The sequence below is a fragment of the Coregonus lavaretus genome (genome assembly GCF_964263955.1).
Source record: "Coregonus lavaretus genome assembly, chromosome: 3".
In the NCBI taxonomy this organism is placed as follows: Eukaryota; Metazoa; Chordata; class Actinopteri; order Salmoniformes; family Salmonidae; genus Coregonus; species Coregonus lavaretus.
In genome coordinates, this window is record NC_139990.1 from 61,573,476 (window position 1) to 61,598,743 (window position 25,268).

Sequence of the window (25,268 nt, forward strand, 5' to 3'; positions counted from 1 at the left end):
GCTCAGTTGGTAGAGCATGGCGCTTGCAACGCCAGGGTTGTGGGTTCAATTCCCACGGGGGGCCAGTATCAAAATGTATGCACTCACTAACTGTAAGTCGCTCTGGATAAGAGCGTCTGCTAAATGACTAAAATGTAAATGTCTTAAGGATGACAGAAAGCCCTGGGAGATTCATATTATGATTAGTTTATTAATAGTGTATTAGCTACTTTATAATACACTCAGCTAAACAGGTCCCAGGTCTAAATAAAGATGGTCAACCATACTGTTTCAATATTGTAAAGTATTGCTCTGCATACAACTTTAAATACTCACAAATAAGGTGGCAAGAGCTATTTTTGTTTCCTCTCACAATAATGATTAGTTAAATCAGATGTGTTAGTTCAGGTTCCATATACACAAAGCCACCTGGCCATATAATCAAATTTATTTTGATCTAAAAGACTAAACTGATCCTAGCTAACGATCCTACTCTGACACTTTGTGACTACGAGCCCTGGACTGACTGTAACAATAGCCTATGACACTAAGGCCCTCCACAACCAGAATCAGCCACCCCTGGTCTTGTCTATTGTATACAATGAGAGATGATTGTCTCTTCAAGCTGAGCACTGCTTCCTTTACTACTGTCTTAGGGGAGGGCTACTCCTCTTCTACTGGATCCTTTACCACTGTCTTAGAGGAGAGCTACTTTTCTTCTACAGACTCCTTTACTACTAGCCAATGTACAAGGTCAGAATTCCTGAACATCCAATGTGGTTATATCCCCATGGTTACTTTGAGCCTGACCCTGAATAGATTGGTTTAACCTTGATTTACCCCATTTTTACACACACACACCAATGTACTACATTTTAGTTATTTAGCAGACGCTCTTATCCAGAGCAACTTACAGGAGCAATAAGGGTTAATTGCCTTGCTCAAGGGCACGTTAACAGATTTTTCACCTAGTCGGCTCGGGGATTCGAACCAGCGGCCTTTCAGTTACTGGCCCAACGCTCTTAACCGCTAGTCTACCTGCCGCCCCACTATTCACACGCACGCACAAATGCACTGACGAACACACACAGACGCAAATAAACACAATAACAGTCTGTCTATGATCTATATCTACTGTACGTTTATTTATATATGTATCTATATATTTACAATGGGAAAACCTTGTTACGAACACATCAGTGTTCTCTAAGCTTATCACTACAGTGCAGAAGGTACCACTGCACCATATTGGCTGAGGAGCCCTGTGAAAGATGGCAGTGTTTTCTTTATAGATGAATGCACTTCGATTTACTGTAAGGCAAGGCAGTGAACAGAGCGTTTGCTTTGGCAAGATAGTTTTTCTGTACGTTTTTTCTGTTGCAGTGTAAATTCTTACAACAAACATATAATTTCTACATAAGCTCTCACTGTTATTGCAGTCATACTAACTCGTAACACTAATTGTTTAGCATGAAAAGAGTAGTTTTTCATCAACTCTATGAAACAGACTCGTGTTATGTGGTAAACACAATGACTCACAGAAATAATTGTTTGATTCTCGTTATAAACAGGGGAAACAAACATGATAATAACAAAAAAGCAAGCACTGTATAAATATAATAATCTGGGACGTGTTTTTTCTGCCACTAGCTCTGAATAGCAGGAGGAATTTGAAGTGAAAAGCACCATCATCTGTACAATAGTTCAGTTGTATATCTTTTCGTCCACTATTTGTCATTAAATGCTCTCTCTCTCTCTCTCTCTCTCTCTCTCTCTCTCTCTCTCTCTCTCTCTCTCTCTCTCTCTCTCTCTCTCTCTCTCTCTCTCTCTCTCTCTCTCTCTCTCTCTCTCTCTCTCTCTCTCTCTCTCTCTCTCTCTCAGGTAGTGGCACCTCTTCAGCTGATGTTAAATAGGAGCATTCAATATTCTCATATCAGTGCCCTATCATCAAATAAGCTTTTACATTTTTTAACACACTGGTTCTTGTAAAAAAAAAAAAGGCTTTAGAATATTTTATTAAACTAGAAAAATTGACTAAATTCTTTCATCATGGGTGGTTGATTTATGTAAATATTCAAGGTGAATGGTATGTACGTGTGCATGTGTGCACGTGTGTGTACATTTCTGTGTGTGTGTCTGTGTGGGAGAGAGAGTGTGCTTCAACATTTGAGTATGTCTCTCTGCCTGTCTCTTTCTCTATCTCCATCCCCCCTCCTTCAGTTGACGTTGATACCCTCGTCCAGCTGGTGGGAACGGGCAATAAGCGTGTTGAGCATCATCTGCAGATGCTCTGCCCTCATCTTGCTGATCTCCAGGACCTCCTCATGGTTCACCTTCTCTTCACGGCTGTAGTCCAGGGAGACCTTCACGATGATAATAAAAATACATCAAGATGCTCCTGTACCATACTCAATAACTAGTCAACAGATGACAGAATAGAAATGCTGTGCTGTTCACAGTGTGTGCAGATAAGGTACATACAACGATATACAGCAATAAGAGAAGTCAATCAATACCTTGTTGGTGATGAGAGAGAGACCAAAGACCCTCAGGCCACAGTGCTTGGCCACTGTCACCTCTGGGACCGTACTCATGCCTATGGGGTAGAGGAAATGGGGTGGGGAGTGTAGACGGGGACAGGATCGGAGGTTGGCAGAGAGAGGGGTGGGAGGGTGAGGGGAGGGGCAGAGAAAAAATACATGGAAATGGAAAAACATCCAACGGGGATGTGGGTGGCACTGGGTCATGCGTGTGTGTATGTGTGTGTGTGGAGAGGTGGTTATAGTATGCTGCATCATTAATAATCCCCTTTGTGTATTGCCCCCTGAGCTTTGGTCCCATTCCCTGAGCTTTGGTCCTGAGCTTTGGTCCCATTCCCACTGTTAGTATTTTATGGGAACACAGGCCAGATCTCACACATCATTAAAACCATGCTAAAAACATGGATACAACGTACACAGGCACATACTGTACGAATGCAAGGACGAAACATGTTTTACAGGCATAACCAAAAAGCATATATATTCAAAATACTTATTAAACCAAAGGACTCACTCACTCAAACACAGCCTCCACTAAGCTGAAACTCAAGCATGGTAAAGAAAAAACACCATATAAAAAATGATGGATTGGCAGGCCTGAATTCGACTCTCACATTAAAGATAACACTCACAGGAGTAATAACGCAATAGGTCACCAAAACAAGGAACCAAAATGGCTTTGCTTTGTCATCGCTTGGCTACAACAACAACAAGCTCTTAAGGTAATAAGCCGGCAAAATACATGTTCTTAGGGAGAGTGGATAATGAAAGAGGTCATGCGTTAGTTCCGCCCACTGTACATTGTTACAGATATTTGTTTGTGTTTTATTTTGATCCTGGATCAAATCATCAGACCAATTAGCATCACAGCATGTAGCAGCCTGTTGGTCTATCTGTTGACCTAATCGCTAAGCTAATTAGCATGAGTCGGCTCTGTTAGCAGAGCTAGCACCATCATTTATTAACGAGCTCAGCAGGGTTTTTTTTACGAGGGAGGTCCAATTAGAGCAGTGTTAATGAACTACAAAGGGGAAAATGAGAGTGAGCAAGCCTCGTCTGTGTTTATATTGCCGTTAAACCGTGTTGTGGGCTGGTGGTCACTTGGCTCTCTGACAAAACCTCCCCTTCCTGAGTTGATGCTTGATCTTGATCCAGCATTTTGAAACACAAGTTGTATTAAATATCTAGTTATTGTCCCTTTAAACTTAAATTGAACCATTTCCTAAAATTAACTGTAATTTGTTGCTCGAGTCATAGCCAGTTCTGGTGATGAAAACCTGTTTGTGGTTGTAGCCGTAGGCCTGTGTTGTCTCCACTCACCCACAGAGTCGCACCCCAGGACCTGTAACATGCGTGCCTCAGCGATGGTCTCGAAGTTGGGCCCGCTCACCATGCAGTACACCCCTTCCCGCACAAAGTTGGTATAGTCCAGCTCATGGCTGATATCCAGAGCTAGCTTCCTCAGGTCCTTACTGTAGGCATCTGACATGCAGGGGAACCGGATCCCAAACCTGGAGCAGAGCACAGCCAATCAATACTGGTTTATCGATGAGACATATGGAGCAAATACTATTGCAATGCATCGCTCCTAATCTACCAATAATCTGCTACTATTAATAATATGAATAATACTGTAATATAATACAGTTATATGTTAGTATACAGAGAATACAGGTAACTGCCAACATAAAGGAAACACCAACATAAAGTGTATAAATAGGGCATTGAGCCACCACGAGCCAGAACAGCGTCAATGCACCTTGGCATAGATTCTACAAGTGTCTGGAACTCTATTGGAGCGATGCGACACCATTATTCCACGAGAAATTCAATCATTTGGTGTTTTGTTGATGGTGGTGGAAAACGCTGTCTCAGGCGCCGTTCAATTGGGTTGAGATCTGATGATTGAGACGGCCATGACATATGATTTACATTGTTTTCATGCTCATCAAACCATTCAGTGACCGACCACTCGTGCCCGGTGGATGGGGGCATTGTCATCCTATTGGGGCAGAGCCATGGTAGCCAAAATAATAGCCTGCCCAGCATTTATATACATGACCCTCAGCATGATGGGATGTTATCTGCTTAATTAACTCAGGAACCACACCTGTGTGGAAGCACCTGCTTTCAATATACTTTGTATTCCTCATTTACTCAAGTGTTTCCATTATGTTGGCAGTTCCCTGTAGCTCTCTGAGCACAATGCTTGGAAATCACTTTACTAGTCAACATACAATATATTTGTCATTAATCTACAACCTCCTAGCTGTAAAGGGAAAATCTGTATTACAGGTTCCATGTAACCTCATGAGCTAGATAGATCACCTGAAGAGTATGTATTTCTTCCCCTCTCCCTCTCCCTCTCCCTCTCCCTCTCCCTCTCCCTCTCCCTCTCCCTCTCCCTCTCCCTGCTTCCTCTCCCTCTCCCTCTCCCTCTCCCTCTCCCTCTCCCTCTCCCTCTCCCTCTCCCTCTCCCCCTCCCTCTCCCTCTCCCTCTCCCTGCTTCCTCTCCCTCTCCCTCTCCCTCTCCCTCTCCCTCTCCCTCTCCCTCTCCCTCTCCCTCTCCCCCTCCCTCTCCCTCTCCCTCTCCCTCCCCCTGCTTCCCCTTCCTGGGAGTATTTCAGTTCTCTCACTGACTGCAACCCTCTCTCTTTCCTTCTCTCCTCCCACCTTCGTGCTTCAGACTATACTACATTTTTCAACCTCTCTCCCCAACTCTCCCTCTCTCCCTGACTCTCCCTCCATCACTTCCACTCTCCCCCACCCCCCACCCCTCTCTCCGTCCCTCTTCCCGTCCCTCTTCCCTGCCTCTCTCCATCTCTCTGCCTGTATCGTTCATCATTGGAGCTGCACAGTGGGTGCCGTGCCCTCCTCCACCCCTCCCCCTCTCTCCTTACCTCCCCCTCTCTACCCTTGTCTCCCCTTTCTTCCCTCAATCTTTTTGTCTCCCTGTCTCTGGTTGTACCGTTCATCATTGGGGCCGCACAGAGGGTGCTGGCCGGCGAAGCCTGGCAGATTAATGTGGTCCTTAATGAGCATGATGTCGCCCACTTTGAAGTCCGGACACAGGCCCCCTGAGGCATTAGTCACAATGAGGGTCTCCACGCCCAACAGCTTGAAGATCCGGACCGGGAATGTGACCTGGGTGAGAAGAGGAGGGAGATGGAGAGGGAGAGGAGAGAAATATAGGTGGGAAGAGAGTCAGAGAGAGAAAGCAAGATAAATATGAGTATAGATGAGGGGAGGAGAAAGGAGTGGACAAGTGAACAGGAAAAGGGAGTTAGAGAGAAAGGGAGGGAGAGATAAATAGAGAAGAGAGGAAAGGAGGGGAGAGGTGAGGAGAATGTTACAAACACTTTATTGTACCATTAAGGGGAAGAGGAGAAATTAGACATAAAATGTTTGTATTATTCTCTGACCTCTCTTGGACCATTCTTTGTCCAAGAGATGATGTGCATACAATCTGCCACAAGCATGCAACCACAACTTGTAACTCTGTCACACTCACTTCTCTTTGGGGGGTTTATGAATTCAGGATCTTGATATAGAAATGCCAAATAGGGTACAGATGTAGGATCTTAATTTGATCACTGTGTTGCAGGAGAACTTTACTGAAATGCAGGAAATGTTTAACTTGTAGTGTATTTGAGTGCTGCAATAAAGATATTTTCATTTAAGTTCATTCACCAGTGCTGTCCTATTTTTGTTCTTTGCATTAAATATAATCCACATAATAATTAAAATGCCTTGTTATTTTCCTGCTGTAGCAAACTGGATCAAATTAAGATCCTACATGTAAGTCAGACCAGCAACATCCATTAACAGTGTGTGCGTGTGTGTGTGTGTGAGTGACTCATGAAAATGCACATTTCTGTCAGCTTGCAAGCTAGGAGTGGCAACTGGTGAATATATTTATGCCAGATCACCTTTCTAGCCTCCCTCCCTCCATGTCTGTCCTTGCCTCACCTGGCATGTGTATTTGTGTGTGGCATATGATATGTGATGTTTTTGTGTGTATACATGTTTATCTTAATTAAACATGCATGCCAATAACACTCAGCAGGCTCCAATAACAGCCACTATACATTACAGAACTAGCGCCAAGGCTAACTCCAGCTGCATGCTAGCAGTTTGTATGAAAGGCACCACTCACAGAGAGAGAGGAGGTCAGGGAGGGCTAACGAAGCAAGCCAGCTAATTAACCTTGCCATGCATCTCCTACCGACACACTGAGAGGAGAGATAACAGCTCACACCCTGATTACAAATCAGGGGGGAGGGAGGGAGAGAGCACTTGTGTGAGTGTGTTTGCGATTCCACAAAGCAAAACCATATTGCTTTTCTGCTATGTACCAGGCACTTGATGTAAACAACCCATTAATAAGAAAGTGTATCATAAAATATAGGAGTATGAAAAGGGAGATATACAATTGGTAGCAAACTAGTAGCATCACCACTCCTTCTAGATATTGACTGAGAATTCTCGCTGCAACATGTCTGTATTTGTTTTGTCTTTACCTAAACTCTTGTGAGAGTGGTGTGATGTTGGTGTCGGAGGTGTCAGATACAATGACTCATGGATGTGTCCCTGGGCTGATGGAGTGTATGGACACCCTGGTGTCCCTGTCACACATACTGGACTGCTGTCTGATAATGTTGGGAAAGAAAGGGAGCAGAACAGGGAAGACATGGAGAGGTGTGTGGAGATGAGAGTGGAGAGTGTGAGATTGTGTGGTGGTGGTGGTGGGGGTGGGGTGAAAGAGAAATTAAGAAAGAGAGAGAGAAAAGAAGGGAGAGAATGGGAGAAAGAGACAGGGAGAAAGACAAAGAGACAGACAGAGAGCGGGCAGATGGCAGAATGAAACCACAGCTGTATCGGTTGCATGTGCTCGGGTAAATTTAGCAGAAATCGATTTGTCGCCTTGTCTGGTGTACTGAGCCATAGGAAAGCGGTCCAACATTCACTTTAATCACACCTGTTCTTCTCTAACACCTTACACGTTGTGCTGCATGCTCAGTCAGCCCTCAAGATAGGAAACCTATCTACCGTGACTAGGGTTGCAAAGCTACCGGTAATTTACCAAAGTTACTGGAATTTTCTGTAATTTTATTAATTAACAGAACATCTATGGCAATGTACTGTAACTTTGGTATTTTATACTTGAATAAAACATTTTTTTTATTCATATAAAGTATTAATTTATTATATCGGTGTCCATATTGTCCATGTGTTTCTAGTAGATAGACCATATGGTTCAGGAGAAAATAGCCGAATTAATGAAAAAAGCATCTAATCAACAATGGCATTATTTTCAATTAACTCTGCAACTCTTCCAACTATTTACTTTTTTCACAACTGCAACCAGTTTGACGGCAACACATTGACAACAAATACATATTGACATAGTAAAATAAATAAACGTTTGTAAAAAATATATAAATGATATTTCATGCTGAAACCCTCATATTAAATACACTACATTTTACATTTTTGTAATTTAGCAGACACTCTTATCCAGAGCAACTTACAGTCATGTGCGCATACATTTTTACATATGGGTGGTCCCGGGGATCGAACCCACTACCCTGGCGTTACAAGCTTCGTACTTTTTCGTACTGGTCCCCCATGGGAATCGAACCCACAACCCATGCTCTACCCACTGAGCCACACTTGACATTAACTTCATGGTTTATATTTAAGATAATGTTTACAGCTTTGTCATTCAATTGTTTTTTAAATTGAGGGCATAATTTGGTCTGTCGTTCTCTCTCTCTCTCTATAAACTGTCACCAAAGCCTCTTGCGGTGTAAGATACTTCTGAATGTCCAATGGCGAGGCTGCAACCTAAGCCCTCCTCTGTGGTCACAGTCAATGAGAACCTGATAACATGTCTACTGTCTAGCACCTGGGAGGTAGAGATGCTGCTTCCATATCTCATCATAATTACACATCTTTAGACTGTCTCCTGCTGTTGTCATAGACTGTTATATAATATGTCTATACTTTCGCTGTCCAATGAAATCTAGGTCAATAGGAACTAATGATTGTCTGGAATATTCAGAATCAAGGATGAGAATGAGCAATGTCTTTTTTTTTTTTTACTAGTGCTATTGATTGACAGGTACAATGTGGTGACCCTAAGTGAAAGCCCAAAAAGCCTGCGCATCACTAATGTGCCGGTGTCCGGCAGCCATGATGGTTGACTCTAATACATCATGTCATGTTGTCAACGTCGCAATTGTTGCTGCTTTGAAATTATTTTATATACAAACAAGTGTCACAACACAGGTGCCATAAACGCCTGCTGGTACATACCTCTCATCCACTCACCATTTGGCCCAACATCCTTATAAGCGGTTTGAGAAAATTGCTTCATTCTTAAATGACATTTCTTTGTACAAGTTTCTGAAAAATACTACATTTCATTGGCATTTTGTTCAATTCACACTGAATGACCCAACAATGACCTCATTGATGCATTTTTAAGAAACAGTGCCCAGATCAGTGGCGACCCTGTCCTAAACTTTGTTTGTTAAAATATACAGCCTTGTGCAGAGTCAGCAGTTCCCAGGCTGGTTTCAGCTATCGTCCGACTTTCCTGATTGTGACAGATAAAGTTAATGGGCCAAGGCCGGAGCTGCCAGCCCCTCTCGGTTATACAAATAGGAGGAGTGCTCCTTCAGTTAACATGACCTTGCTGAGCCACAATGGAGAGTGTTTAGCGTTCCAAAAGAAAGGACCCATTTAGTTTGACTCTTTTCCTTCTTTATGATGGCTAATATAAGCAAAGCGCACACACTGGTGATTAATATTTGTCTCGCCGTAACAGGAATATGTAAGAGTTATAAATGAGCAGAGACTGGGTTGAATGTGATGTTTCCCTGATCTCAAAGGGTAGAGCAGCAAGGTAAAAGAGTAGAAACAGTAGTAGTGTAAAGCAAATGTCAATGTTGGATGTTTAAAATGTGGCCTATACCAAAATAATATAGATGGATATGTGTAACATTTGGGAGTCTCTAAATGTTTGTGGTCCTTTGTAGCTCATTTTGTAGCTCAGTTGGTAGAACATGAATCTTGTAATGTCAGGGTAGTAGGTTCGATTCCTGGGACCACCCATATATGTAAAGTATATGCCCGCATGACTGTAATTCGCTTTGGATAAAAGCATCTGCTAAATGGCATATATTATTATATTATTACCTGTTCATCGGTCAGACACTGTATTTGGACTTACCTTACAGAGTGAATAGCCCTCGTAGAGATGGAATCTTCCCTGCATGAAGACGCAGGATTTGCCTTTTAGAATACCAAACACCAGACACCCCTCATGACCCGGGACTGCGAGAGACACAGAACACCAGCATATTCTGTCACGGGAGGTTAGCGATACAGCATGTCTCATGTAGGGTTAGAAAATACAAACAGTGAATTTATGTTTTATTCATGTTTAATTTCACAGAAGATGTCTGATTTGTGTTTTTCATACTGCTGTATTGAAATACGCTCTGCATGGACCACTGTGTACATACATACAATGGGACCTACCCTCCATATGCTGTAGTAGATACTCAAAATGCATGGTTATGGAATATGAATGAGATAAGTGTGTTTGCAGTTGAAAATAAATAATAGAACAGATCACAAAGCCTATACTTAAGCAATAAGGCCCGAGGAGGTGTGGTATGTGACCAATATACCACGGCTAATGGCTGTTCTTATGCACGACGCAATGCAGAGTGCCTGGATACAGCCATTAGCCGTGGTGTGTTGGCCATATAGCACAAATCCCTGGGGTGCCTTATTGCTATTATAAACTGGTTACCAATGTAATTAGAACAGTAAAAACAAATGTTTTTGTCAATCAGCATTCAGGGCTCGAACCACCCAGTTTATAATGTCACATAATAATAATATGCCATTTAGCAGACGCTTTTATCCAAAGTGACTTACAGTCATGCATGCATACATTTTTTGTGTATGGTTGGTCCCGGGGATCGAACCCACTACCTTGGCGTTACAAGCGTCGTGCTCTACCAGCTGAGCTACAGAGGACCACACATAGACTACGTAGATCACACATAGACTATATACAGTGCATTTGGAAAGTATTCAGACCCATTGACTTTTTCCACATTTTGTTACGTTACAGCCTTATTCTAAAATTGATTAAATCGTTTTTTCCCCTCAACAATCGGGTTCATGTCCGGGCTCTGGCTGGACCACTCAAGGACATTCAGAATTCAGAGACTTGTCCTGAAGCCACTCCTGCGTTGTCTTGGCTGTGTGCTTAGGGTTGTTGTCCTGTTGGAAGGTGAACCCTTCACCCCAGTCTGAGGTCCTGAGCGCTTTGTAGCAGGTTTTTATCAAGGATCTCTCTGTACTTTGCGCCGTTCATCTTTCCCTCGATCCTGACTAGTCTCCCAGTCCCTGCCGCTGAAAAACATCCCGCAGCATGATGCTGCCACCACCATGCTTCACCGTAGGGATTGTGCCAGGTTTCCTCCAGACGTGACGCTTGGCATTCAGGCCAAAGAGTTCAATCTTGGTTTCATCAGACCAGAGAATCTTGTTTCTCATGGTCTGAGAGTCCTTTAGGTGCCTTTTGACAAACTCCAAGTGGGCTGTCATGTGCCTTTTACTGAGGAGTGGCTTCCGTCTGGCCACTCTACCATAAAGGCCTGATTGATGGAGTGCTGCAGAGATGGTTGTCCTTATGGAAGGTTCTCCCATCTCCACAGAGGAACTCTGGTGCTCTGTCAGTGATCATCAGGTTCTTGGTCACCTCCCTGACCAAGGCCCTTCTCCCCCGATTGCTCAGTTTGGACGGGCGGCCAGCTCTAGGAAGAGTCTTGGTGGTTCCAAACTTCCATTTAAGAACGATGGAGGCCACTGTGTTCTTGGGGACCTTCAATGCTGCAGAAATTTTGGGGTACCCTTCCCCAGATCTGTACATCGACACAATCCTGTCTCGGAGCTCTACAGACAATTCCTTCAACCTCATGCCTGGTTCTTGCTCTGACATGCACTGTCAACTGTGGGACCTTATATAGACAGATGTGTGCCTTTCCAAATCATGTCCAATCAATTGAATTTACCACAGGTGGACTCCAATCAAGTTTTAGAAACATCTCAAGGATGGTCAATGGAAGGATGCACCTGAGCTCAATTTCGAGTCTCATAGGAAAGGGTCTGAATACTTATGTAAATAAGGTATTTCTGTTTTTTATTTTGAATACATTTGCAAAGATTTTCGCTTTGTCATTATGGGGTATTGTGTGTAGATTGATGAGGATTTTATTTTATTTTATCCATTTTAGAATAAGGCCTTAAAATAACAAAATGTGGAAAAAGTAAAGGGGTCTGAATACTTTCCGAATGCACTGTAATACTCAGGAGAGCATGCAGTTTAGGAACAGTATCTGTGCTATTGAAATATGAGTGTAAGTCATCCACAGTCAAATGTCAACTGTAATTGTCTGTTTAGTACCCTTCTTTATAGTGGGGATGATGGCTGAGACTACAGCAGAGTTATGTTTGGTGGTGTGGAGATTATGTTCATTTGACCCTGAGTTTTGTCAGAGACGATTTGTTGAAAAGTGTTGCGTAGTGAGCTAGGACCTGAATCATTACAACACTGACTTTCTTCTCTTCTGTCAGAGGTTGATGGATGGCAGAGGGAAGTTTAGGGGGAGGATGGTGCCAGTTATTACTCATTCCATTGAAGTTACTTCAGAATCCATTCCATTGCTGCATTAACTTGTTTTAATGAGTGTAACTGGATGTCGTTTTATAAAGATTTGGTGTGAGTGACCAAGCAAATAATGTATTTCTAAGGATGCACTATCATACTGGTTATCAAAGCCTTTATTTGGATACTGCTATGTGTTATGTTTTTTGGATTTGATTTAATCTGGCCCTATGTTTTTAAAGGTTATCGGATAGGCAATAAAACTGTATTTGTTTGCTGTTACAGGTTCCCACAGCATAGCACCTGTTCACAGGCAAACAACAATATTTGTATTGTCTGAAATCACACTCATTTAGAATGTTTGCGAATCATTTTGCTCTCCATTTAATTGACCAAAACGAGAAGGCTAGTGCTGCACTGAACATCGATTAGTGTTTTCAATGGGCTTCTCTCTGACAAGCTTAAATTAACTAGAAGATAATGGGGAAGACTGCAACACAAACCAAACCTGAATTGAAGGTAATTTAAAAAATGTCAGCTCGGTCTAATGAAGGCAACATTGTCAAATAATGTTAATTCAAGGCTTCTCATTTGTTTATTCATGATGGTATTGTTGTCCAAAGACACAACAAAAGCTGGTTACTAGACAGGAGGCTATGATTTTTCTGCAAAGACAAAGACCCACCTTACTCTAATGATAATAGGAAAATGAACATTTGAGCGCTTATGAAGACATTTTATATTCACCTCCACATGATGAATATTTAAATATGTCCATGAGATCATAATAAGAATTCCATGTGGCAGATATTAGGGCCTATTTTTACTCAAGTTATAATATTTTATTCATGGGGCGTAGTTATTCATTCTTGGTTCATTTTCCCGCTAGCTGGTTATGATTTGTTAAGCCTTGCAACATTTTGACAAACACACACAGAAATCCCAAATGCATTTCAGCATGTAAATAATAAACTACTTAGCTGCAATGGTGTGTCAGCGGAATCATTGAGGAAAATGTAAATTCCTCAGCTGTGCAGGCATAATTAAGAGCACTACACAGGTTCACCTGTTTGCTGGGTAGAGACTACATTATACTATAATTAGTCTCATATCAATATTATCATGACACATTATATGTTTGTGACAGTGACGTCATCTCACCTGTGCTGACGGGGAAGTTGGGGATATCTGCGTAAGGGAAGGTCTGTTTGTTGGTAACACCGTCGGCGAGAAGGCCCAGGCCAGAGCCACACACAACTGCGATCTTAGGCCTGTGTCTCGTCCGGCTCAGAAGCCATTCTGTCGTCTGATTGTAGTCTTCAAAAGAGCAACAGCTAGGAGAGATGACACTCATGTCATTATTTTTAAATGGACTGCCTGACTACACACCATGTAGAGCAGGGGTTGGCAACAGGTGGCCCACGGGCCAAAACCGGCCCGCAAATGTGTTTTTTTGGGGGGATTTTACTTTTTGGTAAAAAAAAGACAGTAAAATCACCAGGAATTCAGCAAAAAATGTGTTTAATTTAGGAAATCTGTTCCCAAGCATTCCCACAAATAAAAAAAGAGACGTGATCGTGTCTTCATGTAATCAAGGCATGAAATGATTGTTATTTTCAAATACAAATCTAGTTTTGGGCTTAGTTGTGGTCAATTTGCAGTGCATAAATTATTTTAATTATGTTCTGGCCCCCCAACCATCCACTCCGATAAAAATGGCCCGCGGCTGAATCTAGTTGCCTACCCCTGATGTAGAGACAGAGGCTTAATTCCAAATTAACCCCTTGTCTCTACCACTCAAAATGTAATGTGGATATGAAAGGATTAGGTATGAGCAATATGGTAATAGTTCCACCTTACCTTCTGATAGACTATGTGAATCTTCTTTTGCCATATTGTGTAACACCTTCTATATCCCTTTCAGAACAAGTCCCTAGGTGGTAGTGACAAGCAGTTAATTTTGAATTGGGCAATTAAGTGAATTGGGCAATGGAGTAAGGTATTGCTCAACTTTATAATTGGTTAGATAGAACTAAAACACACTTGCAATAGATGAAGAAGATACTGACTGTATCCTTCTAGGAACAATATTCTTTATCATCGAAAAATGACGCACGGTAGATGAGATAACATATCTACTTACATCTTTGTTTACAATGCCTTCAGAAAGTATTTATACCCCTTGACTTATTCCACATTTTGTTGTGTTACAGCCTGAATTCAAAAGGAATGACTTTTTTTTTTTCTCAACCATCTACACACAATAACCCATAATGACAAAGTGACATTTTTGCTAATTTATTGACAATTAAATACAGAAATACCTCATTTACATAAGTATTCACACCCCAGAGGAAGGCCCAAACAATTGTCAAAGACTCCAGTCACCCAAGTCATAGAGTGTTCACTCTGCTATCGCATGACAAGCAGTACCGGAGCGCCAAGTCTAGGTCCAAAAGGCTCCTTAACAGCTTCTACCCCCAAGCCATAAGACTGCTGAACAATTAATCAAATGGCCACCCAGACTATTTATATTGAATCCACCCCCCACCCCCCCAAAAAAAATTACCTTGACTAACCTGTACCCTCGCACATTGATTCGGTACCGGTGCCCTCTGTATATAGCCTCGTTATTGTTATTTTATTGTGTTACTTTTTATTTTTTACTTTAGCTTATTTAGTAAATATTTTCTTAACTCTATTTCTTGAACTGCATTGTTTGTTAAGGGCTTGTAAGTAAGCATTTCACGGTAAGGTCTATACCTGTTGTATTCGGCGCATGTGAAAAATAACATTTGATTTGATTTGAGTCAATACCTTATAGAAGCACCTTTAGCAGTGATTACAGCTGTGAGTCTTTCTGGGTAAATCTCTAAGAGCTTTGAACAGTGAATTGCTTAGCAATTTTTTTTGCAGTATAACTTTAGTGCCTTGTTGCAAACAGGATGCATGTTTTGGAATATTTATATTCTGTATAGGCTTCCTTCTTTTCTCTCTGTCAGTTAGGTTAGTATTGTGGAATAACTACAATGTTGTTGATCTATCCTCAGTTTTCTCCTATCACAGCCATTAAACTCTGTAACTATTTTAATGTCACCACTGGCCTCATGGTGAAATCCCTGAGTGGTTTCCTTCCTCTCCGGCAACTTAGGAAGGACTCTTGTATCTTTGTAGTGACTGGGTGTATTGATACACCATCCACCAATAGGTGCCCTTCTTTGCGAGGCATTGGAAAACTTCCCTGGTCTTTGTGGTTGAATCTGTGTTTGAAATTCACTGCTCGACTGAGGGACCTTACAGATAATTGTATGTGTCGGGTACAGAGATAAGGTAGTCATTCAAAAATCATGTTAAACGCTAGTATTACACACAGAGTGAGTCCATTCAACTAAGCACATTTTTACTCCTGAACTTATTTAGGCTTGCCATAACAAAGGGGTTGAATACTTATTGACTCAAGTAAAAATGTCTAAAAACACAATTTAACTTTGACAATATGGGATATTGTGTGTAGACCAGTGACATAAACTCTCAATTTAATCTATTTTAAATTCAGGCTGTAACACAACAAAATGTGGAAAAAGTTGAGGGGTGTGAATACTTTCTGAAGGCACTGTATATCCAAAGTATATACCTAAGGTTATATTGTGTAAGACAACTTCTAAGAAGCCTTGGTAAAGGTTCTATGGTGTTATAAAATATTATCTTGACAGGGGACATAAAATCAAAGTAAGAGAAAATATCTATTACATTTCACACAAACTTTATGGATGTTGTCTTTTTATGTCTTAATATCAAATTAGAAGTGCACACCTTATTACAAGTTACAACGCAACAAATTTGAATAAGGAACAGTTTTGTTTTCCTTCATTATGATCAAACAGGAATAACTCCAACTAATAAACCAATGGAGGCATGGGAGGAATAACTGAAACAAGTGAGGAGATCTCACTGCTCTTTTGAAATGGGGTGCCTGACCTGAGGAAACATATTCAAAGCAATTGTTCCACAGATTGTCAACCCCTGAGTGGTATTTTAACATAGCCTGTTTCCAATTCAAATCCAATTTAGCCTCTTGTATTCACTGAGTGCACAGCATGTGACCTGACTTGTAAGTTGTTCTGATATAGGCCCCCTCGGAATGTGTGTGTATTCAAAAGCAAGACTGAATAATAACTATCATATCCTGCTAACCTGCAGTCTATGACTCTCTGTGACTGTTTATTCCCCTCAGATTCACATTTTCAAATGTTCCTTAGTAAGTCCCTCATAAAGCCTTTATAACTGCTAGTATGTTTGTTTTAAACAAACTTATTGAATATATGTAACAATTCCATTTTCGTTTCATAATTTATGGGAAACAAATCGAAATGTGTGTATTCACTGTCATCCCTGCATCAAAGTTGTGGTTATGCTTAGTAAACCAATCAATTGAACTGGAAATATTGTCTAATGTGTGAAATATGAAGAAGAAAATGACATTTACCATTCTGTACTTCCTTTGGTATGCATGATCCACAAACAGGTCTGGCAGGTGCAGTCTGGTGGAGAGTTTAGAAATAATCAAAGCTGGCAACGATAGATAGAGTTAAGAGATAGCATGAGGGAGTGAGATAGTGCCACTCAACATTGTGTGTGGAACCTTTTCATTGGTTGATTTTGAGGTGGGAGATAGTGTGGGATATATTCTTGGATTCCTGGAGAAAAAAAACGTGCCGAGTCACATGGAGATGTCTCCCACGTCCTCGTGGGATGCAAAGGTTCGATGTGATAAGGGTACAAGCAAATAATTACATGGTTTCCCAATGTTCTTTTACCTATTTGAAGTCACGTTCATAGTGAAAGTACATTTGTTTAACAAATTGGAAATGACCTTACTACAATACTCACTAACAAATATTAAGTAAATATGTCTAACTTATTTGATATCAGTTTAAGCAATTTTACTAATGGGTTGTTTATTACAGCATAGGATTATTAATTGCTGTTATTTGTGAAATGGGGCAAAACCATATTCATTCAGGTGGCCAAAGGTGGGTTGGTGGGGACATCTCTGGGTAAATGTCTGGTGTCTGTCACCATATGCCACCATCATCCTAGTCAGCTGTTGTCTGTGACCCTTGACCTTTCATTCTGCTAACACCTCCACATGTCTTCAGACACATCTGGCTCCCATCCATACATAGCATGGACTTTGCGTGAGAGAGAGGTGTGCACATAGCACACAACCATATTTTGACTAGATAGTGTTGATGCCTTGAGTTCAAGGTAAAACCAGTCAATGAGTAACATTAGGTAACATAACATTATATGATGCACTCTTACATGAGGGTTACTAAGGAACTGAACAAATCTACAGGATTCCAAGGTACAGACACATTTCCAAAACATTTGATGTTTGATTATTGAGTAGAAAGGTATGGGTTCAGTATAAACTTGTGTATAGTATTTAGTAAATCATTAGTTATAAAGAATGCTAAACAGCTAGTGGCAGGAGTAGGTATTACAGGGGATTTACATCGATCAGGATTCAGGACTTATCATCTACATTTACATTTGACATTTTAGTCATTTAGCAGACGCTCTTATCCAGAGCCACTTCTAATTAGTGAGTGCATACATTTTTCATACTGGCCCCCCGTAGGAAACGAACCCACAACCCTTGCGTTGCAAGCGCCATGCTCTATCAACTGAGCTACAGGAGGACATTGAATTAGACAGTTTGCCTTGCTGGGATATGAAAGGAGTACACTGATATGGTTATTACAGTCATTAACATACCTTTAATTATTGCTCCCTGTAGGTTGAGGTTGACTTTAGTACTGTGCCAGATTTGGTCTATGGAGGGGAATCCAGACAGCTGATTATCCTGATGAAAACCCAACAGATGCTGTGTGTGTGTGTGTGTGTGTGTGTGTGTGTGTGTGTGTGTGTGTGTGTGTGCATGCCATGTTCATTGTGTATGATTTTGGATGAGCGGTGGGATAACCTAACTCTACTCTCAGGGACGATTGCGTTGTCACAATGTGTTCTCTACCCAGCTCACTCTCTCTAAGCTTCTCTCTAAGCTCTCTCAAATAGTTTTTTGGGGGAGTACATTTGTTTCATCTTCATGGAATTTCATACTATGCTTTATTTGAATTAATGTTAGATGTGCAGAAATCTGACAAAATAAAATGGTATTCTTCCCTAATCTCAGAAACGCAGAACTAAAATATTATGTAATTGTGTCAGATGCCACTTTCATTTCTTGAAACCACCACGCCCAAATTAAGCACCACCCAAACCTGATACGTCGAAATAACCAGTGACGGAAAACCAAAGCACCGGAACTACTGTTGCTCGTTACTCATCGCATCCTTCCCTTCGACAAATGTTAAGATAGTCTGTGCACGAGAGATTGCTTCTTCCAAAACATGTGGAACTATGGAAAATTCTAGGAGAAGCCCTGGCATCTCGCCCAGTAAAATATGTTGTGCTCCTAATGATTAGGCTGCGTTCACACAGGCAGACCAATTCTGATATTATATATATTTTACCCCCCAATTACGATCTTGCCTCATCGCTACAACAGGCTCGGGAGAGGCAAAGGTCGAGTCATGCGTCCTCTGTGACACGCCAAACTGCGCTCCTTAACACCCACCCACTTAACCAATGTGTCGGAGGAAACACAGTTCAAATGACGACGAAGTTAGCCTGCAGGCGCCCGGCCCGCCACAAGGAGTCGCTAGATTGCGATGAGTCAAGTAAAGCCCCCCAGGGCAAACACTCCCCTACCCCGGATGACAATTGAGCCAATTGTGCACCGCCCTATGGTACTCCCGGTCACGGCAGGTTGTGACACAGCCGGGGATCGAACCCGGGTCTGTAGTGATGCCTCAAGCACTGCGATGCAGTGCCTTAGACCGCTGCGCCACTTGGGATGCCCCCAATTCTGATCCTTTACCCAATTATTGGCAAAAGATCTGATCCGATTGGTCAAAAGAACAATTAGTGGTAAAAATATCTGAATTGGGCTGCCTGTGTAAACACAGCCTATATGCAGCTCTAGATGAAAGAGTATACTCATTCAATTTGTTTTATAACCTATTTGCTGCTACTGGTCAACTCAATTGTGATGATTGCAGATTAATTGATTAGATAAGAGTAGTATCTCTTAATGGGCTATGATGACACAAGTTGGTACTGGTTACTGTGGTGGTAATACAGGGACATAATGTGTCAGAAGCTCAGTCAGACTGGCAATGGGCGTAAACTAAAGCCTCTGAATCCATCACATTGCACCTGGCAGGACGATGTTCAATTCTGGAGTGACCTTGACCATAATGAATCTATTTGTCTAGACAGGGTCATTCAACTGTATGTGTATGAGCACGCAAACACACACACACACATACACACACACACACAAGCATGCATGCATACACACACAGACACACACACATACACACACACACACAAGCATGCATGCATACACACACACGCACACTTTTTTATTTTATTTTTATTTTTTTTATTTTTTTTATTTTGGGGAATGGATCAGCTTAATATTGCAGATAGATTGTATCTTCTATCAATGTAATTGTCTGCATCACTTCCAATCCCCCATGTTTTATTTTTATTTTTTATTTTTTATATATATATTCCCCTTTATTACTTTTCAACCCCACCATCCTTTCCCTACTTGGAGTAAATTAGTGAACAACAATGCCCAGGCCTCTACTTCCGGTCTATACTTACTATCTACACCTTATGGACAGAGTTAATTTTACAATAATTATATTATATATATATATATATATATATATATATATATATATATATGTTATTTATTTTTTGCTCCTGAACTTCTTCTACTCTCAACCTCTCCGATCATTTTCATGATGTCCATCCGGTTTGCTTCTATATGCCATATCTTTCTAACGGTGCTCTTTCCCAAAAGCTCCCAACATACAACCTATATACTTATTATGGACACAGTATGCTTACATTATTAGCTATCTTTGTTATTATTTGTTGTTATTTGTTATTAGTCCCATCCTTCAACTCTATTCAATACCTCCCATCTATCTCTTAACACCATCCATATAGGATTTCTATTTGCCATATATATTTCAACCGTACTGTGATGTTTTACAAAAGTTCTGAACCTTTCTATTCTCATTGCTTCTACAGATTGTGAATTAAAAATAAACATTTTTGCTAAAAGTATTATTATATTATTGATTGATTGACTATGACTTTTCAGATCACCCAGTAATGCTATCTGCAAGGTTAGTTCCAGGTAAATATTGCAATCCTTTAGCCATTCCTGGACCTGTGTCCAAAAACAAGCTACAAATGGACAGAACCAAAACAAATGATCTAATGATTCTGTCTCTTCACAGCAAAATCTGCAGAGCTGGGAAGATTGTATCCCCCATATAAATAACATTCTATTGGTAGCAAGAATTTTATATAATAATTTAAATTGAAAGATTCTAATTTTTGAATCCGGTGTCGTTTTGCGTGTCAGTTCATAAACACTATGCCATGGGATCGGTACGTCAAAGATCTCTTCCCAACTATTTTGCAATCTATATGGGACGGCTGTCAATCCTTTGGTCCTTAAGTGAAACTGATATACTTTTTTATTTATCACAGTTTTCCTTAACCAATTATGTTCTTTAATGCAAGGCCGACAGACAAGTTCCTTACTTTCTCCCCCTTCCACTTTCCTCTTCCACTTTTGCGGTAAGGCTGCAATTATTTGGTTGTAATTTTGGGTAGAGCAGACATTTCCATATGTTTTTGTTAGCTGCATGTGCGACATAACTCCACCAGTCCTACCGATGATATCATTTACGAAGATTATACCTTTTTTAAACATTCTGTCAAAAAATAAAGGTTTTTTGTCAATTAGTATATTTGAATTTAACCACAATATTTGTTGCATTATTTGTTCTGTCGTTTCTGGAGGATTAAATTGAAATTGCAACCAACCACTTAGCAAATAGTTCTGCAGACTGATTCACTGATCTTGTCGGAGTTCAGAAAACATACTATTATGTAAGAGTATTTTTGCGCTCCTAAACACAGCTAAAATATCAACTTCTTATGTACAGCTTATAAATGCTGTATGTATGGGTTATGAATGTGTTATGAAGCTACTGAACCCTGCTCGGGAGGATAACTGTATCAAATACATGTGTTTTTTGACATGGTTGTGTGCAGACAATGGGACCAGAGAGAGCATCTTATTCTGGCTCCAGGCCCTGGCAGCTCATTTGCATCTACATGTATTTGTCCTCTCCTATGGGGAGAATCAGTGTGAGACAGGAGACCTTACATAAGCAGCGAACAGATAAAAATAGCTAGAGACACCTCCATGGCTGGGTGGTTGGGGAGAGGCAGGGGGGTCTCAGGGAACTCCCCCTTCATGGGCGTCATCTTACCAAAACACACATGTCATGCTTGGGGGCGAGATGGTGTCATTAATTTAAATTGTTCCACCCGACGCTTCACCTCTTGGCGTGGCTGTCTTTCGGTTAGAGCCAGAGGTCCCACTCCCGCCACCCACCGAGGGAGGATGCAGAGGGAAATAGCTCTGTTTTAAAGGGCAACTCAACACCTTTCTCTGATAGAAAGCCTCCATCCCTGACCCCGCATGCCCTCATTGAAAAGGGCCTCCTTAGTCGAACCTTGCCTGACAACTCAAACTGAATTCTTCCGCTGTTCTATGTTTGTTACATACTTCAGTCTGAGACTGCCATCATTTAAGTTGTTTGTGGTGATGGCCACATGAGGGGTGTTGTACAAAACAACATCAGAGTATCAAAACCAATGACACATTTTCTAAATGCTGCTTTACCCACGTGTGTTCTGACTCTGGCCCATCCCATCAGTTTCTGGGACCAATCAGAGCGGTTAGAATGTACTTGCGTTCCAGAAATCGGCAGGGAGGTACTCAGATCCGGCCTCATTGCGGAGGGCTTGGCGTAGTGTTTGGAGTCTGGGTAGCCAGGCAAAGTCGAACCTGGATCATCAATCAGATCAGTGGCGGTCAGTGCCGTTTAAGATGAGGGAGGACAAAACATTTTTTCATGAGCATGGCCTTATTTCTATTACAGCATATTGGATGACTCTCATTCATATTCCATTCACCCAGTTCAATGTAACAGCGATAGGTTTAGGCTACTACATGATACTCAAATTTTCCCTATACCCATCATTAGGTTGCTACAACCTAGCCTATGAATGAAAGTTTACAACGTAGGTGCACAAAGGTCGAGAGACATATTTGAGGTGACATAGCTAATAGAACTAACGCGTTAGTAAACCTGCTACAACCATGCAGTAATGTTACAGTGTACAGTCAGTAAGCAGTTACACCAGCGGGCCCTGGTGGAAATAAATTAGTAATACCAAAAGCTTACCTTGACTTGGAAGAGTTCCAGTGTTGTGTTGGAAAGCCAGCTAGCTAACATAGCATCCCTCTGTTTGAGCAGGGTGTTTCAGTAGGCTAAACTAGCTAGCTGCATTTGCTAGCTAAGTAAGTGAAACTGAAAAAAAATGACACTCGCTCTCTATTTCTCTCTTGCTTCTCCTTCATTTTGGAAGAAATTAATTTGTTTAAAACTGTTCAACTATTGTTTTTCTCTCTCTTTGAGTCAACCACTCACCACATATTATACACTGCAGTGTTAGCTAGCTGTAGCTTATGCTTTCAGTACTAGATTAATTATCTGATCCTTTGATTGGGTGGACAACATGTCAGTTCATGCTGCAAGAGCTCTGATAGGCTGGAGGACTTCCTCCGGAAGTTGTCATAATTACTAAGTCTATGGAAGGGGGTGAGAACCATGAGCCTCCTAGGTTTTGTATTGAAGTCAATGTACCCAGTGGAGGACGGAAGCTAGCTGTCCTCTGGCTACACCATGGTGCTACCCTACAGAGTGCTGTTGAGGCTACTGTAGACCTTCTTTGCAAAATAGTGTGTTTTAATCAATTATTTGGTGACGTGATTATATTTTATCTAAAAAGGATAACTTTTTTATGTTTTACCATTTAAATGTTTATGAAATTCACTGAGGAGGATGGTCCTCCCCTTCCTCCTCTGAGGAGCCTCCACTGAATCAGATCACAATAACAGATTTGACAGACAATATTCTTGGCAAAGCCAATGAACACAATGATGTTACGTAATACCACCAATGTTCGTAACGCTATACAAACCATAGGTACATACCAGTAATTACTATTGTAAAAAAGTCACTAGTTTGCATTTCCGAGCCGACACGTTGAAAAATCTGTCGATGTACCCTTGAGCAAGGCACTTAACCCTAATTGCTCCAGGGTTGCCATTGATAATGACCGACCCCTACTCTCAGGGGGAGTTGGGATATGCAAAAAACACATTTCCAATACACACTTGTACATCTGTGAAATAGGACAAATATAATTATTATTCTAGTCAGTCTTTCCCAATCCCACCATCATACAGATAAAATCTAACCTTGCTACTGCCAACAACCCCTCAGTCTTGGACCTTATCTTATCTTTTTATCAGCTTTACTGCCCTAGAGAAAGACATGTACATCCTTATAATGTCTACAGCACAAAATTAACTACTGCCAACTTTCATATTGCCACCCTTTACAATAGGACTGAAAGTAACTGTCCAGTGAAAATTTCACTTTTAAAAGCTCATAATCTGTTAACTCATACCCAAATAATGTTATTGTCTCGTCAACAACTGGTCAAAAGCATACATGAGAGAAAAAACACTTAAAAAACCCCACCTCAAACTTGTATCTCAAACAGAGGATGATGTCATGTTTTTGGCAGAGCTACTCATTGGCTCATTAGCTGAGCTGGCCAATCAGCGGTCATGAATATTTTTATTGACAGGTATATGCCCACACCATTCTGTTGTTGGGGTATGCCCACAACATTCAAAAGAGAAAAGCTGCTTTTTAACATACCTAATTAACAATTTTTGGAAGGAATACTATTTCACTCATATTGTAATTAATTATAGATAATATTTCATAGAAATCTGGAAACACTGGACAGCTACTTGAAGAGCCAGTTGTAAGGCACCAATAGCTCTTCTATTTGTTTCTTTAGCCCTCTCCTCACCACAGTAACACCAGTCAATAGTGACTGAGTGCCCAGTTAAGGCTAATTAGACAAGGCAGATTGATCCTCGCCAGCATGGTGAACTCTTTTCAAACCATAATTAGTGACTTGACCTATGCCATTACGCATAGGGCAAAGGTTAATGACGCGTTCAAAAGTGGGCGACTCGATGAGGAATCCATACTGTAAGTAAAAGGCCGTACCTGTCGCCATGAGGGTGGCTCGATAGAGATGCAGGCGTGCAAAATGCCACTGACAGAGTACTTTTCTGCACTAATGACAAAAGTAAACACTGCCAATTTGGTCACAGGTAATGAAATCAATATGTAATCATGGTTGTGAGATAGGGGGTTTCACAGTAATGGAAATACATACAGTGCATTCTGAAAGTATTCAAACTCCTTTACTTTTTCCACATTTTGTTACGTTACAGCCTTATTCTAAAATGGATTAAATAAATAAAAATCCTCATCAATCTACACACAATACCCCATAATGACAAAGCAAAAACAGGTTTTCATAAATTTTGAACAATTTATTAAACCAAAAAAACAGAAATACCTTATTTACATAAGTATTCAGACCCTTAACTATGAGACTCGTAATTGAGCTCAGGTGCATCCTGTTTCCATTGATCATCCTTGAGATGTTTCTACAACTTGATTGGAGTCCACCTGTGGTAAATTCAATTGATTAGACATGATTTGGAAAGGCAAACACCTGTCTATATAAGGTCCCAAAGTTGAGTGTGCATGTCAGAGCAAAAACCAAGCCATGATGTCGAAGGAATTGTCACAGATCTGGGGAAGGGTACCAAAACATTTCTGAATACTTATGTAAATGTAATATTTCAGTTTATTTTATTTTATATACATTTGCAAACATTACTAAAAACCTGTTTTTGCTTTGTCATTATGGGGTATTGTGTGTGTATTGAT

The 25,268-nt window shown here is 40.9% G+C and overlaps 1 protein-coding gene across 2 annotated transcripts; it reads right to left on the reverse strand.

Moving 5' to 3' along the window:
• Positions 1-1,788: 1,788 nt before the first annotated feature.
• LOC311119660 (purine nucleoside phosphorylase-like) lies at positions 1,789-16,861 on the reverse strand. Of its 2 annotated transcripts, XM_084157769.1 has the most exons (7): positions 16,697-16,860; positions 13,372-13,544; positions 9,757-9,860; positions 5,488-5,663; positions 3,840-4,030; positions 2,496-2,575; positions 1,789-2,342 (listed from the first exon to the last, which is right to left on the reverse strand). In XM_084157769.1, exons 1-7 carry the CDS (start codon positions 16,720-16,722, stop codon positions 2,196-2,198), a joined length of 897 nt encoding a protein of 298 aa, XP_084013895.1. In that variant the 5' UTR covers positions 16,723-16,860; the 3' UTR covers positions 1,789-2,195. The 2 variants fall into 2 exon arrangements, with proteins under 2 accessions (XP_084013895.1, XP_084013896.1); XM_084157770.1 differs by lacking the exon at positions 13,372-13,544 and having other exon boundaries at positions 16,697-16,861.
• Between the last annotated feature and the right edge of the window lie 8,407 nt (positions 16,862-25,268).